This window comes from Metarhizium brunneum, chromosome 3 (assembly GCF_013426205.1).
Source record: "Metarhizium brunneum chromosome 3, complete sequence".
NCBI classification, from domain to species: domain Eukaryota; kingdom Fungi; phylum Ascomycota; class Sordariomycetes; order Hypocreales; family Clavicipitaceae; genus Metarhizium; species Metarhizium brunneum.
In genome coordinates this window covers 2,247,803-2,266,328 of record NC_089424.1, presented here as the reverse complement: position 1 = coordinate 2,266,328, position 18,526 = coordinate 2,247,803, and the positions used below count along the sequence as shown (strand labels likewise).

The 18,526-nt window shown below is 51.3% G+C and overlaps 4 protein-coding genes across 4 annotated transcripts; 2 read left to right on the top strand and 2 right to left on the bottom strand.

Annotated features, from left to right (window-relative positions):
- Window positions 1–5,194: 5,194 nt before the first annotated feature.
- Window positions 5,195–5,314, top strand: G6M90_00g059450 (uncharacterized protein; the record flags this gene model as incomplete). The annotated part of the gene is made up of 1 exon (XM_066130680.1): window positions 5,195–5,314. One exon carries the CDS (start codon window positions 5,195–5,197, stop codon window positions 5,312–5,314), a length of 120 nt encoding a protein of 39 aa, XP_065986765.1.
- A 4,429-nt stretch (window positions 5,315–9,743) lies between these two features.
- Window positions 9,744–10,953, top strand: laeA_3 (Secondary metabolism regulator laeA; the record flags this gene model as incomplete). The annotated part of the gene is made up of 5 exons (XM_066130679.1): window positions 9,744–9,757; window positions 9,821–9,914; window positions 9,974–10,125; window positions 10,283–10,432; window positions 10,500–10,953. 5 exons carry the CDS (start codon window positions 9,744–9,746, stop codon window positions 10,951–10,953), a joined length of 864 nt encoding a protein of 287 aa, XP_065986911.1.
- A 3,219-nt stretch (window positions 10,954–14,172) lies between these two features.
- Window positions 14,173–14,904, bottom strand: ATP20 (ATP synthase subunit g; the record flags this gene model as incomplete). The annotated part of the gene is made up of 3 exons (XM_014689028.1): window positions 14,173–14,404; window positions 14,477–14,561; window positions 14,658–14,904. The coding sequence occupies 3 exons, from the start codon at window positions 14,902–14,904 to the stop codon at window positions 14,173–14,175; spliced, it is 564 nt and encodes a 187-aa protein (XP_014544514.1).
- Window positions 14,905–16,851: 1,947 nt separating this feature from the next.
- Window positions 16,852–18,030, bottom strand: lad1 (L-arabinitol 4-dehydrogenase; the record flags this gene model as incomplete). Its single annotated transcript, XM_014689027.1, has 2 exons — window positions 16,852–17,782; window positions 17,855–18,030. The coding sequence occupies 2 exons, from the start codon at window positions 18,028–18,030 to the stop codon at window positions 16,852–16,854; spliced, it is 1,107 nt and encodes a 368-aa protein (XP_014544513.1).
- Between the last annotated feature and the right edge of the window lie 496 nt (window positions 18,031–18,526).

Here is an 18,526-nt window from a genome sequence, read left to right as displayed (position 1 = left end):
TGTGTCCTTCATTTGCCATTGCTTCCATCCCCGGCTCCCCCTCCCTGTTTCGTCCAGCACTGAAGGGTCATCGGAACCTGCAGTGCGGAGAGAACTGCAGTCCCGGTGACAGGTGATTTGTTTCGATCAGTATTCCCTGCCTGACCATCTTGGCAGACGTCCATCGCCGGCACACAACACGTATGTACGTTTTTCATTGGTGACACACCTTTTCTTCTCTCCTTCCCGCCATAAATTAGTGGTGCAGCGAATTTTGCGTCCGTTAGGCTGGGATTGGGAGTCCTGCCATGGCTGATTCAATCGTCGGGGGGCAACGGAATGAAACATCGGTGTGGTCATCGCAAACGTACATATCTATATGCGTCCGCTCGAAAGGAAAAGGCGGTACAAGGGGTTATGTGCACGCATATCCCCAGTGCAAGGTCGTTAATTCCTTATACCCAGGTGTGTGCCTGAATGGGTTGAATTGCTGTGGGCGTTCCCGTACGTCATCATTGTCGCGTAAGCTCGATATTAGCACGGGAAACGACCTACCCTTGCACGCATAATCCCGGCACTCTCTAATATCTTCTGTGTTAGGGTGACGTCAAAGATTATCCGTAATAAAGGGTTTGCTATAAGAGATCAGGGGTGAAGCTGAACCTGAGAGCGATGCTTTGTGACATGGGTGATGAAGGCTGACACTCACAAAACCATCTTAATCAACTCTCTCTTCTTGACCACATGTCTCCAGAAACTGTCGCTTCCCAATACCTGCACGCGACAAGAAACAGTCACACGTGTTCTATTTGGCCGGAATTTGCCATTGAACCATCCTGGTTGACTCCCCTTGCAATTGTCCTCCGGCTTCTGCTGAACTTGTATAAAAGCAGAAGAGCATTGGCCCTGATACTCTAAGAAACTCAACCATACAATCTCAAGAGGGGTTGGCCTAGTAAGACACACGTTTCATGTTCTGGGTAGTCTTTAATGCACGTATACAGAGCTAGTCCACGCACAACTTCTGTCGGGTACCGTGGTTTCCGGGCTGGGACATTCTGAAATGCTACACAATGATTCACATACCTGCGTGCACTGCCTGCCCACACTCGCCCTATGATCACCACTTGATAACCAACTCGTAATTACAGGGAGGCACGTAGGAAGCCGTTTGACTATTTGTTTTGGCAATGTATTCTGCAATCGCAATACACTGCCACATACACGCCGAGAAGATTGCGCACTGCCGGTGTGGAGTAGATTGAGGCCGCAAATTGCTAATCGGCAACCTTCCTGTAAGAACGAAGCCAACGAAAACAATGGGGTCGCATATTACTTCCTTCAAAGCTGATAATAAATCAGGTGTCCCAAAGATTTTCACATGGACCCAACGGATGGGACCCGGCAGGGCTCAGAGGTTGGAACTTCTGAATACCAATGTCGAGGCCCTCAGTCTGCGCGAAGCTGCAACATTTGTATTATGCAGTCCTCGGCCCGCACTCGCCAAGCTCCTTGTAGAGTTTTCGATGCAGCCAGTCTCCTCAGAGGCTCGAGCTAGTATTGGCACATACATGGCGTACCAGACGAACGGGAGCCCTTGTACTCTGTCGGTATGTTAGGCCAGGGTACATCGGCGGAGGCATAGGCAGGCAATGCCGATTTTTAGAAATAATTTCTCTAGCTCTGTCTTTCATTCGAGTTCTCCCCCTGAGAATTGGACAAGAAGACTTAAATCTAGATATCCGGACTGGGTTGTAAGGTCCACCGGCAGATAACGTGTGCTGCACCGAGTGGTTTGTACTACCCCCCCCCTGGGGGTGCCTTACACTACATGGCCTGGCCTAGCTGCATGTTTTCATAGGATCTGGGGGGGGGGAAAGTAGGTAAATTGCCATCTGTCTAAATACTAGAGAGGGGAGATGAAGCAATACTCTGTTCAATCTTGGCGAATTTCTGGCTACAACAGCGGTCGACGATAGCACGTATCCAGTATCTACATTAGGTGATTGACTTGTTGATGTATTCCGTTGCTTAAAAAAACAGAGCTGCTACTTATTTGATCGTCTCGTAGTGATAGTCGTATGCCGAGCAAGCTGTTGAAGGTTAGCAATATGGCCAAAAGCCGCTGGTCTGACAGAGGGATAGAAACTCAGCATGTTACAAATTTCTCGACACGTACTGTCAGCTTCATGGCAACCTACCGGGTGAGCGTTGGTACTGATTTCAACCAGTGCGGAAGCAGGTACATAGTCGACGTGTCTCGGCAAGATCTTCTGAGGACATATTGTGGAACATTATCAGCGCAGCCACCAAACCGCCCATTGAGCGGTGTAAGAAGGTGGTAGTATCTTGGCAGGTGTGCTTCCTTCGTCTGCATCAGGTGTAACCCAATCCCAGATAGATGGGAACGAATCACATGGCGCAGTGAAGATGCGGAGAGGACGGAGGTGTGCCGCTTGATGCGTCTCAAAGTTGACCGAAGTACTATTCAGCCGGTCTTCAAGACAAGGCCGCACAGAATTCGGCGGGGAACAACGCCCCGGCATAGATGTAACTGTGAAATGGATCGACGTATTGCCTCTCTCTCGGTGCTGCGTGCACCTGTGGTGGTAACCATTTTCTCCAAGGACGGATTTGGTCGTTGGCCGGGCGTAGATAGTGGTCAAGTTTTGGGTTGTTTCAGGGCCTCCAAAATGGGCGTGAAACACACGAGAATTGCGCTGTTCGGCACACATGCCAATAGCGAATTGCAGTATTGTTGAGCACTAAAACCTGACCTGCATGACCTCGTCCGCGACCATTCTACCCAACGATGCACAATGTGGAAGGGTGTCATTGGAAAGTTGGACCAGGGTCGGGGTGTCTGCAGCCATACCTGGGATCTCTGTTCTGGCCACGTCCTCGGGTAGGCTTCTTTCAGTATGAAGATAACAGGTAGCCAACTGTTGCATTGCAAGATGAAGGCGTGCTGCCGGACGTCAGTAAGGTGACAGAAGTACGAAAGTGAGCGGTACCAGGTTGGAATTGAAAGATATCAAATAGCAATTGCACAGGACGGAGTTGAATATTGAAGTCACCTGGCCGAGAGCTGCAATTTCTCACACAATAAAAAAAGCACGGCAGGTTATTGGCCCAGGAGCGAGGTGGAGCCATCAATTCGAACGTTCCTTCCGAATATGAAATAGTTGCCGAGCTTGCCTGCTAGTAGGTACTTAAGTACCTGACTGGGTGGGTACCGGAGTGTGCTATCGCACCGAAAGAAGGGCAAGGCCACACCACACTATTTTGTGTTGTACCTCCTTAACTGTGCGACACTCATTAACTCCGTACCCCAACATCAGAACATCCGGTATCCGTGTCTGAAAGAAAGCACCGTGGCTAGCAGTATCAATGTACATGTTGGGGAACTACAGTACATATGACATGGACGGATGTGGAGTTGGCTCAACCGCTCGGGTGTGGTTTTTAGGGATGCTTGTGCGAGGGTGTTGCCGCGCGCCATTGTGGAACATAGCGGCGGATCGCAGACCAGGATGGACTAACATCAACCAGTATCATACATACATACATACATCTCCCTAGGAGCGTTGGCTCTCGACCTTTTAATAAATAACAATACTAGCAATAATAACGACGGCAAGGACAACCGCCAACAAACCATTGTGGCTATCATCAGCGGTACTAGTATATAGTTTTGGGGCTAGCCAACGTCAAGTGAGCCTGCAATTTACAAACACCAGGGACATCCCACTGACCAACGTTGAAGGCCTCCTTCGCCTGAGCCGATACGCGACGCAAGTGGCACTGACATGAGTTATTAGTGGCACCATACGTTTGCCAAAAAAATATGGATAGTCTCATCGTAATGAAGGGGCTCAGATGCAAGCTGAACATATTGCAGCATAGTTCTTTGCGCATCTCTGTTTCACAGTGATTTACTTTTGTGAGCGATAGATAGACGGTTACGTCGGTCCAAATTTGGCCGCGCCTAGTATGTCATGGCCTGGATCCCTCACCCCGAGAGGGTCGCCAAAAAAAAGTCATGAAAGTTAGTGCAATCGTCACTCGCGTTCCCTGTTGAACACCTCCCTCCGTACCAAGTTTAATAATGAGGCTTTGGTCTTCATCTATTCGCTCCCATATTAGTGTGTTGTCACGCAGAGAGAAGAAAGCCGGCTCAGGAGCACTGCAATAACAAGCCAGTGTGATCCGTGACTGATATTGCTTATGTATGTTAAGTCCGGCTGCCGTGCAATCAACCCCAATCGTGACAGATTCTCGAGTAAGTGTATCGCATACCTGCCGGTGTCGTCCTCCAAAAGACCGGCCCAACAGCTCAGTGGGGGCCGGCGGCAGCGGCCCTTTACCGTTCCCGCTACGGGTCACATTGGACCAATCTTTGGGTTGATGCTGATGTTGAAGACTATTGGGCAAGACATATGTACTATTCCGCGGGCCTGCCACGGGTTCGCATGGCGCGGATGGTACTGATCGACGGGTGGTCCGGACTCTCCCAAGCCGTCTGGTGGATGAGTGATTGGCTCCCTATCACAGTGGTGTAAATCGAGAGGCCCCGATAGCACAAGCCTATCCTCCCTCGCCCACCAAACATTCGTTACTTGGAACACCCAGCGCATTAGCAAGGCTGTGGAGGAAGCGCCCATACCCAGTCCCAGCCTACATACACACCATGTGTTGATGGTTGGTGGCGTCGATAGCACAGTGCGATGGCGTCTGCCCTGCCGCGCGCCACCGATGGTGCTCACAATATCGAAGTTGGGTATACGACGGAATAGCATTGTGACATGACAACCATACAGAAATCTTTTTTTTGTGACCCGTGTCAGACGTGGCGGGACTTCAGAGCCCGAGATTATGGCCCAGAGCCCTAGCCAAGCAAGTCAGCAAGTCGGGTTCATGGCGCAGCAGATGAGATTGCGGTACAGAGTACACCATTCGAAAACCTCCAGAGGGTTTTGGGGTGGCACAACAGCGGGGGGTACATACATACATGAGTTTTCACAGGCGTGCAGAGCCCAGGGTGATATTGCTAGGCGCATTCTGGAATAAAAGATCGATACGGATGCAGGAGACATGAGGTTAGAGAGGGTGAAGAACGGGGGTGCGGGGCGTGAGACGGGGCGCATGTTGCCTGCACGCTGGCTGCATATGTAGGGCAAAGGCAGCCGCTAGGCATTGATTGCATCATGATTCAATGTTCCTGGCAGTCGCGGCGACAGTCGCGGCATCACAGTCACAACAACACCTCGGTCACGGGAGCGGCCCACTAGACTTTGCAGACTCGTTTATCGAGTATGATGCTTCTGACACTTAAGCACCTTGCTGTGAGTAAGTCAAGTTGCATTCCGAAATTTAACGCTAGGGTTACGGAGAAGCTTTACCAAAGCGGCGATGCTCTCGCAGCCTCCAGACTGTAGGGCCCCCTAGACGGCAACTTCCATTAGCTCTCAGGTTTCCGTCCCCCGCCCTGGTCAAGTGTTTTTACCATCCTGCCTAGCCATTACACGACATCCCATGCTTTCTTGCATTTGATGGCTCCAGGGTCTGTGCGAACTAAGCTTGGATCCCCCACCTCATCAATAATATCGTTGATAGTAATCTCTTCTGCTGCAAGCCTCCAATTGGCGGCACTCTGCAATAGACACGCCGCTCGACCAGAATTCACAGATGGACAGTGGGCAGGCACACGTCATGTTCTACTCTCGACATGCTTCTTATGCACAGTATTGACCTCATAGGGAAGCTAGGAGACCAGCCAAGTACATACCTGGCAGACAACACAAACATGTGTTACGAATTCGAGCTCGTCCTCCACTCTAGGGCTAGCTAATAAAAGTGTCCGCTCAACAAACATCCAACGTCGAGTGGGTTGCATTGGTTTGGGAACTTCGGCGACAAATAGCGGCTAAGAGAATTTGAAGCAAGTTGCAATTCATGCCCTACCACTCGGTGGCCTCCAGTAAGTTTTTCCTTGCCTTGACGCGAGCCCAAACGCGGGCGTGACGGAGGCGGCAATTTTTTAAGAGCACATCTGGGAGCAGGGGGGAGGGGCAACAAGCTAGCTGTGTGATGAGGCGTCCGGTGCCTTGCACACAGCGACAGGTCGGCAGGCGACAAGGCGATAATGAGCAGGGGATAAGACCAGGGTCTCCTGAGCAGGCGGGCGGGCGGGAACGCGGGCAAGCGAGGATGGTTTGCTTTTCTTCTCCAATCTTGCAGGGGTTGCTCAAGAGTCAAGGCCGCCCATGACAACGAAGCGGAGCACCGAGGTATTAGTAGTAATACGTTAAGTACTAATGTATTTTGCGACAGGGCACTTGGACCTTGGGGGCCAAATGGGCACCGGATATTATCCACCAGGGATGGTTCGGTCCAGCCTCAAGATCCCAGAAGAACCCAATTCCAAGGGTGAGAAACCGCGTCGAGGCACCGGGTGGCTGGCAAACCAACTGTCAAGGGATCACGCTGCGACATTGACATTGACACGGAGCTTCGGACACGTACATACATACGGGGAGATTTGCCGTCGAGAGCTACATGGCGTCGTCGCATGTTACAAGTTTACAACTAGGCATCGTACGCAGACAGTCGTCTATACACCAAGTTGGTCAATTGCTGGCCAATGCTGTCTAATCTCTCGCACTTGACGTGCTTGAGAAACTTGGCCGAATTCCAATGCCTGGTCTAATAAAGCTACTTCTTGTTGGTTGCTTGGTCTCCCATGTCTGTCGTCTGTCGTCTGTCGTCTGTCGTCTATCGCTTGTCGCCTGTCCCGGTGTCGAGTTCAGGAGAGTTGGGCATTGCACAGAGCACTCTCCTGGGCACCCAGCTGCGTTAGGAATGGATGGGCGGTTGGGACTCAGAATTGATTTGATATCTTTGATATCTGCTCTGTTCAGTTTTCGATTTCCCGAGAACTGGCACCATGCGTACTGAGCGTGGGTGCTGCACTCCAGTTGAACTTTGCCTCGACCCTAGCGTGAGTTCAACCTGCACATGTGCCAATCTTTGCCTGTTCAATCGTCGTGGCCTCTACAAATTCACCGGCCGCATCTCGCGTTGTTGTTGGGTTCAATGTTGTTGCGACTGTTGGCTCGTTTGTTCACCACTTCGGTCTACGCACACCCGTCCATGGATGCCTAGGTAAGTAAGGGTCTCGGAGGTGTGACTATGGTCGCGTGGTCTGCCGTTGTCAGTGGATGGCGCCAACTTGAAGTTGACATCTGACCCAACGGCGCACCACCGCCTCAAGTTCATTGTAGGGGTCCATGTCAAGCTCCATACTCCGTATATGCATAAGCCACTCCGTACCTGGGTACCTAGGGAGGTAAGTTCATGTGGTGTGTTTCCAGCTCCAGATACTATCAAGTGCACCATGCTCCATGCCCTATTCTCGCTCTACTTGCCGTGGCATGCTTTTCAGGCAGAGAACTTCCTACCAAGTACCTTAGGTGGGTAGGTACTGGAGCACTCACTCTGGACACGCCCAAGGCGAGCCGCCACTGACCACCATACCAAGCGAGGCGTTCTTGTTCATGCCATGTCGAGCCAAGTCCAATGACGCGCCCGATGCCCGCTAGACAAGCCCTCGACCTCTAGACTTGCACATTAGGTACGTTGGCCGACTTGGGCAGCCCAAGCCCGGGTGCCGTGTCAGATCCACGCGCGCATGTTCAAGCCCAGTGCAGCACTGGAGCATAATATCAGCACCGCTGGCCACCAACGGCAAAATTCTTGCAGCTGTTGTAGCTCCCCTACTTCGAACAACTCCATGATAACTTTTGAACCTAGTGTACACACTTGCCCACCCGGCCGCTCGCCGTCGAGCGTGATGCTCAATGTCTGTCGTTTGCCCACACACCCACTTGCAAAAGCGAGCTCGTGCTTCGTACTAGCAGCGGCGCCCGCCAAGCGCAAAACTGCAGGCGCAGTTATTGATATCGGTAGGTGCGTGGGCAAGACCAGAGTGCGCCTTCCACAGTTGGCGTCAGCCGCCGGTTGCCACTGCCAATCCGCCAAGTGCCCGCCAGGTGAAGGCCTGGGGGTGCCCTTCGGTGCGCTTCGCCGCCCTTCCCAGGACCGACAGCTTGAGTACCTCGAGTGAACAGGAGCTGCCTTCACTCCAAACCCGGCGACACAAGAGGTCGACTGGTCGGGACTCTGCCCGAGTAGGATTCTAGCTCTCCAGGACTCCGCAAGTTATCTGGACCCTATGCCTGTCTGTTGTTGTCAAAGTCTGTTTTCCTAGGCAGGTATGTCTGGCCTCTGGCCGAACCCAACTTGAACTTGGCCTCGCCCTCAGGTAACCACACACATTGAGCGCACACATCTGCATCAACCACAGAACACACACGCCTCTTCGTCTCTCACGCACACCTCTCGCGCCCTGACGACACAACAGACTACCGCTCAAACCTCACCAACCGATATTAAAAGGCGTCATCCCCGGCCGGTTTCTACTTTATTTTTTCTGGTTCTCTTCACCATCACAACTTCACAAACTCTTTTCGCCTACGGCTTTATTCTACCAACATACATACACAACCCATATCCCATAACCCGCTACTCTGCCCCTTGGGGCCTTCGACGCCTCTCTCGTTGTCCCTATCTTCTTGTTTGTCTGTTCCGCCTTTTAGCTCCGTGCTTGGAAAATCTCTCTGCACATTGATTGCCGACCTTGGCAGACAAGACAAGCCCTCCTTCATACCAATCCCGTGTCCTGCACTGGAACAATTGTTCTGGGGGTCATCACTTCCACGATATTTTGGTCTCTCTCGGAACACCTCGCATCCCTGGCTACAGCTACATGAGGACACACCAAAACAAGGCAACCCGTGTCGCATACTCGTTGAGGAGAGGAAAGCGAACCAGGCGGTTTCATTAGCGGAGAAGTCGTCGTTGTATCGTCTAGGAATCCCAACAGACTTACAGGCCTCTCCTCGCACTCGGCCATTTGTGCCGCGCAAGTCTCTCACTTGCTTCATTTCTATCAGTTCAGTCTAACACTCGTCTATTGAGTGGGCTTCACTCCAATTGGAGTCGTCAACATTGTTATATTCATGTAAGTGGTTTTGTACTTCTTGTTCCAGCTCCCATCCTTACATTCCCTCACACTTGCTTCTCTCTTGAACCCACCGAGCCCGATTTGCTGTATCAATTCGAACTCAAACTCAGTATTGAGCGCCTTTTGATGCAGATGCGTTGGCAAAGACTCTCTGTCGGAGTCAAGCATCTCGTCCTCCTAAACCCTTGACTTTGCACCTCTTATCCTGTGGGGACTCTCATGCATAGGACATTCTCCCTCACACCATCTGCTATGTTGTCACTCTTTCCTCCTCCTTGTTTGCCGCGTCATCAAGAATCAAGCTGCCAGTAGAATTCCTTCAGTTCGCTTTCCCAGTCCGATACAGATAATCCTGTTACATGTCTTTACTCTAGAAGTCATGGTCTCTCTCATGGACATGTTAGAGGCAGTCTTCTTTTCTACTTATCTCCCATACGTTGTCATTACTCTCGGCTTGAACAGTTCCTTGCCTTTTACCTTGATGATGTCTCTAACATTTGGGTTATAGTGCTGTAAGACGACTCGTCAGACCACGAAACCAAGTTATCGACAACAGTTAAACCGCAATCAAGTCTCCCCGTCGAACCCTGGGACTCCAGCCAAAAATTACGTCTCAGTGCCTCCCGCCGGACTCTCGCGTTGTCTCAGCGGCCAGCTCTGCTCGGGCAACGAGGGCAAGATGTCCCACAATCCGTATGCCCCTCAAAACTCTTGATGCTTTCAGTAAGGTGACTATAACTAACAATACCTTTGCAGATGCGATGGAGCTAAAAAAGAAGACTACTTTGTACGGTATGGACGATATTATGCATCATGGCGACCTGGGAAATATCTATTTCCGATTGATGATGTATGTTAGCTGTCTCGTACTCATATATTTACTCCTTAATTCCTAACTCGATTATTTAGGAAGAGAGTAGCAGATTGGATATGGTTCACAAATTGTTCCTGGTTGTCCAACAAGATGAACTTTATCTCGCTCCGCTGGCCGAAAACCGGCCTCTTCGAATCATGGATCTAGGCACTGGAAGTGGTATATGGGCCATTCATGTTGCGGAAAGGTTAGTTATGTGCTTCTATTAGAATTTTCTATGTCCTGATCATATAGCAGAACCGGTCAGCAGTCGGAGATCATGACTGTGGACCTTCATAAATTTCAGCCCCAATAGTACGTACCAACCTTTATACTATGGCAGTCTCACAGCTAACCTGGAGAAGCGTTCCCATTGGGATGACGCCTGTACAATTTGACATTGAGGATCCATGTTGGGACTCTTTGATGACGCGTTGCGATTTAGTGCATATTCGAATGCTTTTTGGGAGCATCCACACTGTCCTGTGGCCGCAAATTTACCGCAACATATACAAGTAAGAAAAGAAAACCATTTCCTCATAACCCCTAGTTCTCTGCTCGGTATAACTCACAATGTTGCAGTCACCTGCTCCCTGGCTCGGGGTATCTAGAGCATGTTGAGATCGAATGGGTGCCTCGTTGGGATGAAAATGATGTAGATAAAGAGGGAAACGGCATGCCAGACTCGCCATCGGCTCTCGAGGAGTGGTCAAACCTTTATATGACAGGGTTAGAAACGTTGGGCCGCAATGGCAGAATCGATGGAGCTGCGATTCGACAGACAATTGAGGATGTTGGATTTACCAATGTCGAGGAGAAAACTATTCGTCTTTACATGTCACCCTGGATGCCCGAATATCATAAGCGGGAGGGTGCGAGATGGCTCAACATGTGCTTTACTCGTGGGGTCGAAGGCATGAGTTTGTGGCCTATGATAATAGGGTTGGGCATGAGGGAGGATGAAGTTCGTGCCATATGTGAGAGAGCCATCTATGAGAGTTTGGAGATGCGCCTTCGCACCTACTTTAATGTGTAAGTTCTCTGTTAATACATTGACAAAAGAGCCAAGCCGAGACGATACTAATCAACATTTTACCCAGGCATATTTGGTTGGCACGAAAACCATCCAATTAACCAAGTTGGCATTACGGCATCACACAACCAAAGTTTTGATTACCCCGAGTTGTTCAGGACCTTTATAGGAGCAGATGTAAACGAGGGAGCTGCATAAAGCAGCCTTTCGTCGAAACTTCATACAACGAAACAAAAAGTAGCATACACTACAGCAATTACAATTACAGATACTTGTTTCATATGTCACGAAATGAGTAGTCCGAGGCCCATTTTAGTTTCAACGTATTTATTTTATTGTTATTATTAATAAGGAGCTATGGGCGGACCTTGGGTGAAGGGTACCGGTACAGATCCCAGTCAAGCAAGTGATCAACAGCAGTGTGTGCCGCATATGATACCCTTTCCCCCGCTATTTTTGTCCATAATCTTATTGTATTGTTCAAATTACGCCTCTATCATGATATGGCCACCAGCAGGCCCCCGCCCCCGGAACGAGCGTCGGTTTGCAAAGCCCGCAAGGCAGCTATCAACGAACAAGCAAATATTACAGGCACATGAGCTACCAATACTACTTTCTTCGATGTGCGGGCTGGTAGAAGCCTGTGGACGGCTTTGGAGAGCGAATTCTAGCACGTGCTTTTGTTGGTTACTTTTGGGAGCAGACCAGAGCAGGCTGCCTAGACTCGCTGCGACTAGACGCCAAATACATGTATCTGGTGCCGACGATCCAGGTGTTTTAGGTGCACTCTTGTTAAGTGTGGCATGAAATTTGAGACTTTAGTTGAATGTGACAAGGGCAGCGTGACTGGGCTTGGAACGGATGGTTTATATATCAATTTAATAATCGACTTTGAAGTATCAAAGGTCCTTGGTTTTTTAAAAAGCCTTGAGGGGTCAGAGGTCTCTACAAATCCAAGAAGTCGGAGAGCCCTAGAGGCCTGAGGCAGCCGTCGCTAAAGTCCGACTCCGGGCTCTCGTGATACCTTCCTTGTTACTGTGTAACCATTGTAGTTCGATACCTTTGTCCAAGTCTTGACCGTGTGACATTGAAGAAGAGCATTAAGCGTCCCGTAATACTCAAAGAAGAGGACGCAAAGGGGCGCAAAGAGCTACTTTGAAGTAACATATGTCTCCCGGGACTGCGGGAAAGATGGCCGCACGGGAGAACAACCATGAATACCCTGGAATCCAGAGGACCGAGCCAGAGCCTCAACGCAGACACAAAGCGGCAGGAGCACGGAATAAAGACAAAGAAGGGCAAATGCAAGAATTGCCCCATTGATTCATGGTCAAAAGTGTACAAAGCGCGACCAATCTCGTGGGCGTTCACTTCGCACGCTCGACTGGCACCTTTTTTTTTTTTTGTTTTTGATTTTCTTGGCCGGTATTTTGGGCGCACGTGTCTGTTGGACGGCAGATTCTAGAGCCGGATCGTTAATAAGGACAAGGGAGGGGCAGTGTACAGGCAAAGCGGACGTGATTTCGGGCCCAAGACTGGATGTAGCATTATGATGGTAGGGTTGCAGGGTTGCAGGCGTTGCGACGGTGGGTCTATGTTGAATGTTTGGGAGTTTGATCGGTTATCCCTGGCTTCAAGAGGGTTACCGGAGGGGTTCCATTTGCCGCCAGGCCCAGCCGAATGGCTTAAGGCGCCGGACGACGGAGCAGGAAGTTTCGCAAGTTATGTACATAGTCATTACTTGCACAAAAATGTACAGAGTTTGTAGTTACATGGATACTAGTTGGTTCGCCTTATGCCGTCTGGTGGTACAATGGGAAAGCTGGGGTGCACGCCCGCTGCTCGACCAGGGTCAGAAGCCAGCAACGGGCTGCAGACAAGTACATAGTGAGGGAGCAGTAATGTCAGCACCGAGCCTCGTGTACGACGGGTGTTGAGACAGGCATGAACCATTGGCCTCGTTTTGTGCGTTGGATGCGTCATGTGCGGCGTCTGCGGCTGATCAAGTGCCGAGGTGCCAATGCCGATGGGAGCTTGCCCAGAGCTCACTTTGATTGAAAAGTTTCCGTTTTCCGTTGCTGGAAGGCCGTGGCACATGGAGGACGGCCGGGCACAAGTGTTCGAGTTTAAACGCTGCGTCGTGTTGTCGGGAGTAGGCGTAGAAGCTTTAATAGCGCACATGTAATTGTCGGGCTTCAGCGCCCGTCCACCATACCATGGTGGACACATTCCAGCCACGGCACGACAGTTTGGATCGTGTTTGGGGGTTGTACAAGGCTTGACGGCGCCAATGTTTGATTTTGCGTCTTGAGTGATGCCGGTCCGTTTTGATGAGAGGTTACTTTTTTCCGATATACATACTTAAAGTAGTAAGTATGTAGTCTGCCAATGAGCGGCCTGGCCCGTTGGTTTGGACGGTAACGTTAAGTACTTACCTACTAAGTACTTAAGTAGTGATATGTACTAGGTGCCTTAGTCAGTACTCCGTATTCGGGTGGCGCCGTATATCAACTGTCTGGTCTGGTTCTTGTTTACCCGTCAGCGACCAAGTGGTCTTGCCACTTAAAGTCTAAGTACTTAAGTAAGTAGCACTTGAGTCCACTTAGTTGCCAACGGGTACCTGTCAGGTATTCAAGGCACCTAGTATCTTCCACAATACGGCTGCAGGTTGCTGTGCTACTAGGAAATGTTCAAAATGTTCAATGTGGTGGCCGCAGCGTATGGTCTCTTGGAGCCGTGTCTAAGTAGTTGCCAGATGCCGCATCAACATGTCACCCCTGCTACGGGAACTCGAGTGAACCCGCGGATAATACAGCCACAGCAAGACACATGTCCTTGATATCATCATGTCAGTTCCTGTTGATTGCCACGCCGGACGGAAACCGCCGTGGTAATGATAATGCGTCTGATGTACAATATGACAAAAGAAAAAAACTTCAAACACATTGGTGTTTGTCGCTGCCGTCGGATTCCCCAAGGCCGGGCAGCAAGTGAAAACGGACGCGCCCAAACTGTTCGTCCTATCTACAGGGACAAGAAAAGGCAGCCTCGACCAACGAATTATCCTCACGTCTATTTTATTCCCCCCGTCCATCTCTATCTCGGCTTCTTTTTGCGCTCATATACCCATCTTTCCTGATCCTCCCCTAGCTGCACGCTAAAGGGAAGACTGTCGGATCCCCTCCCCAGTTTGTTGTTCGTCATCACGCAGATGTGCCTTGCTTAATGGTGCGAGGCGGTCTCGCCGTGGTATCCGACAATCTTGAAGCGGCCAATCATCTCACCGACGGTGAAGAAACCGACGCACTCGGCGGCAACGACACCGGCGGTGGCGAGCTGGGCGTTGCTGAGGTTGCGGGCCTGCTGGAGGATGTTCTGGGGTGTCTGGAAGAGGGTGCCTCGCTGGAAGGATCGCCAGAGGGTCTGGTAGGTGTTTTGGAAAGTGGCCACGGAGCTGCATCGCATTCAATGTTAGAGGCCCACGCTCAATGGCTTGCTTGGGCAGAGGGGGTGCATGGCTACGTACGGAGGGCTCATCTTCTGGCCCTGGAAGACCAGCTTGGCAACCTCAGCGCCGACCTTGGAGTAGTAGACAACGAAGGGGGTTTGGCCTAGCAAAGACGTTAGCATCGAAACAAACACCCCAATGGCACCGCCCTAACGGTGCTTGTGGAAAAAACGATGCGCTGAAGAGGCGAAACACTCACGCTCAACAAAGGCAATCAGACGTCCGGTACGGCCGCCAATCCTGCCCAGAGCATTGCCAACGCCTCTGGCAGCGCCGGCAATGGCGGGACCGGCGGCGCTGGTGACGCGTGATAGGCCCTGCTGGGCCTTGGAGGCGGTGTCCTTGGCGGCTTCGCTGGCCTTGCTGGCAGCGGTGCTCTCGAAGCGGCGAGATGCCATCCGCAGAGCCGGCGAGCGGATCATGGGGCGAGCGAGCGACATGGCCATGGTGTGTCGGTTTGTGCGGTGCGGTGCGGCGCGGTCGGGAGAGACGAGAGACGAGAGGGTTTGCTCGCAGAGTCGGGGATGAGACGACGAGATACCTTCCGGTGCGGATTGATGCGCTGCGGGTGCAATTGACGGCGGTTTGGGGCGTTCGTAGTCGGCTGTTTCTGGCTGAGGGAGAAAAAAAGCTCGGGAGAATTCGTGAGGTGGTTTCCTTGGCCGATTGGATTGGATGGTTCGTGGTTGGTCGGCGCTAGGCTGTTTTCGGATACGTCTTGGCCAGGCACATGTTCCTGAATCCCGACTCCTGAGCCTCGTGGCGCAAGCAAATAGTTGACTTTGTCGGTATCAAAGCCTGAGAACGCGCGTTTCTACTCATTGTACATTGGTGCTGTGGGATTCGCGATTCGAATGATTCTCTATTTTTAATTCAATATATTCTGTTATACGAAAGGGAAGCACGCCATGCCAACTCGATCTTGTCCCACCCAGCTCACAGCCTGCAACTTTGTTGTGTCTTGATGAATGGGCGAAATGTGCATCGTATCCGCAGCAATCACAACGTCTTTAACAATACAGCTTGTGCACAAAACGAAAGGCTCTTCTCTAGCCGCACGCAGTTGGTCTGGTGCGAATGAATGCGTTATGATGACCTCGGCTCTGTTATCACCCATATCATTCCTGCACCGTGTAATCATACAATCACCCCCAGCAAAAGAACAAGCATACAGATACCTCTGAAACACTAATGCTATCATAGCTTTGAAAAAAAAAAGACCATCATTGGTTCAAGGTGAAAAATTACCCAGTATGCCGCCATCTTCTCATCAACAGCAAGCGCGCTGGCAATCTTGTCTCCGCATAACGGCATTAAAACCTTCTCCGTCGTCACTACCGTACAAAATGCCGCCACGGCATTACTGTGAGCCGCAATATGGGATAGGAAACATCGCCGCACCACTAGATTCGGCCCCATGCTTGTAGAGAGCCAAAACGTCCAAGCCAATGGAAGCGGTTTCCCCCAATGCTCCCGTCTTCGAAAACTTCTGGTTTGCGGCGGTCAAGCTGAGCAACATCACTCGGCTGACTTCCGACAACTATAAGGTTGTTTTGTCTTGGGACTACCCGTGGGCCTTGAGAACGCGTGATCGCAGCGGTGAACGGACTACCTACATATACAGCGGGACGTGGGCGGCACGCAACGTGCCGTTTTACGATTGTGGGAGGAGGTGGCGATGGGTTTCATCTGACTGGCTCTTGTGCCACGTTCCAGAAGCGGACCGCAGAGTGGTGGGTGTTGTCGAGGGGGACTTGATAGAGTCTTCTGCAACAAACAATCTTGAGATATATGTAATAAGTGCGAGACCAGGATTTCTGTGGACATGGTTACCTGTGCGTTGGCAATATGTCCGGCACTGGGGATTGATCAGCCCCTCGGAGGGCTGGTAAAACCAACGGCGGTGTCAAAGACGGGGTTTTACCGTCTGCTGATGACTGGTAGTATGTTCTGGGAGTTATCTTATCTGTGCTTCTGGTCCTGTCAGTCTTTTCTCATAACCTTGACAGTTGATCTTGTATCTTCTGGGTTGTTTGCTTCTTTGCCACGTGAATGCACGGAGACTTCCGTTATGGATTCTAGGCTTATTGATATAGAAACTTACACGATTAGCCAGGTGGTGGTATTGTAATGCTGCTAACTAGCCCAGGGTTCTCTGCTGCCAGCCTTCTGAGCTACCAAAAGCGTTGTTATCTATCAATGTGAACACAAATTGTTGTGCTACGCATTCATTCATACACCAAAACGTGTTTTTTTCAAGTTCTCATGCTACATCTCCTGTACGCCAGTCCCTTGCACCCATATACGCTCCCATTTGGGAAGTCACCTTCACTTCGGCATACACCACACTCTCTACTTTACAATCGATGCAAATAGTTTCATCAACGGCGGTTCTAGTCGAAACTCTGAATCTGTACCTTGATAGCCCCGCTCTTCGGGTCTGCCGACGTCTCAAAGGCCTTCAAGGCGTCTTCAAGGGGGAACCTATGCGTCACCAACCTCGACAAATCAATGACACCGCTTTCCACCAGGCGAATGGCTCGAGGCCAGGTGTTGCTGTACCGGTATTGCAGCTGAATGTCGACTTCACGCACGCTGGCGCGCATGAATGGAATGTTGATTTCGTTCTTTCCAACACCAATGATGAACACCTTGCCGCCAAACTTGGTCGCCCATATGGCAGCACTGATGCTGCTTTCGACACCGGTGCACTCCATGGTCAGGGCAGGCTCAACTCCGTTAAATGCTTTCACAATGGCCTTTGCCGTGTCCTCAGCGGAGCCGGGTTCGATCTTGTGAGTAATTACGCGGGGGCAGAGCTCCTTGGCAAAAGCGAGTCTGCTCTCTGATATGTCGGTGATGACGAGGGGGCTAGCGCCGCCGGCAGCGCAACACAGCAAGGTGACGAGTCCGATTGGGCCGGCACCACAGACCAGGACTGCGTCTCCGAGCTGCATCTTGGCTCGTTGCATGCCGGCAAGAGCTACACTCAAGGGCTCGAGAAGTGAGCCGTTCTCATATGACATGTCGCCAATCTTGTGGCACCAGACAGCCGGGTGGTTGACATATCGGCGTAGAAGCCCCGGCACGGGGGGAGTGGACAAGAAGGCGACGTTCTCGCAGCCGTTGTAGTGTCCTGTCAAGCAGGGCTCGCAAGCATTGCAGATGATGTTGGGCTCAACTGCCACACGGTCTCCAACCTTCAAGCTTGTGACGGATGGGTGCACTGCGATGACGTCGCCAGCAGATTCATGACCCAGGATGTGGTCTCCTTCCACAATCATGGGGCCGATACAGCCAGCGTGCCAAAAGTGAACATCAGAGCTAGTTCCATGTGGTCAGGACGCACGTTTTCTGTGAAGCAATACAAAGAAGGCGGAAGAAATGCAAACTCACCCGCAAATACCGGTGCTTCGAATAGCAATTGTCACTTCACCGGGTTTCAAATCCGAGCCCGCGGTAACACTCCTAGCAGTAGGCTCGGCCTCGCTAATCCACAAGTCATGCTTTGGATTCGTATAAACACCAATATTTGGCTTCAGAGAAAGGCCGCCGGTGGCTGCGGGGGGCATCTTGGTCGGCAAAATGGACTATTCGAAGGGAATGGATGGGTATTGAAACAGAGTGCGTGTGGCTCAAGGGTGAAGCAAGTGCCTGGCTCTTATACTCGCCTGAAGCACCCTGCCGGCACAAGACAAGAGCATGCAAAGACGAACATCGATGCAGAACAGCATTTCTGAGGAGGCGCCTTAGCGGCAAGCCCTCGCTCACCTTTGCACCAGAGTGAAGCTCGGGCAAATCGCCGGTCCTCCCCGCTCGAAGTTGAAGCGGGTTGAAGTGCCACGCCTCGGTGGAGCCCCTCAAATCTGCGTGGAGAAGGTGCAACCCACCAGCCAGCTGTGTGCTCGTGCTCTCGACATGGAGGAACCTCGAGCCAACTACTACGCCAGAGTTCCAGCTACCGCGCCAATCACAGCTCAATGACAGCTCCGATGCAAACCAAAGGGAAAAGATCATTCGTCACGTCTTGACCGGTTGCAGGACACGGGCGCGACCCGGCCGTCACGA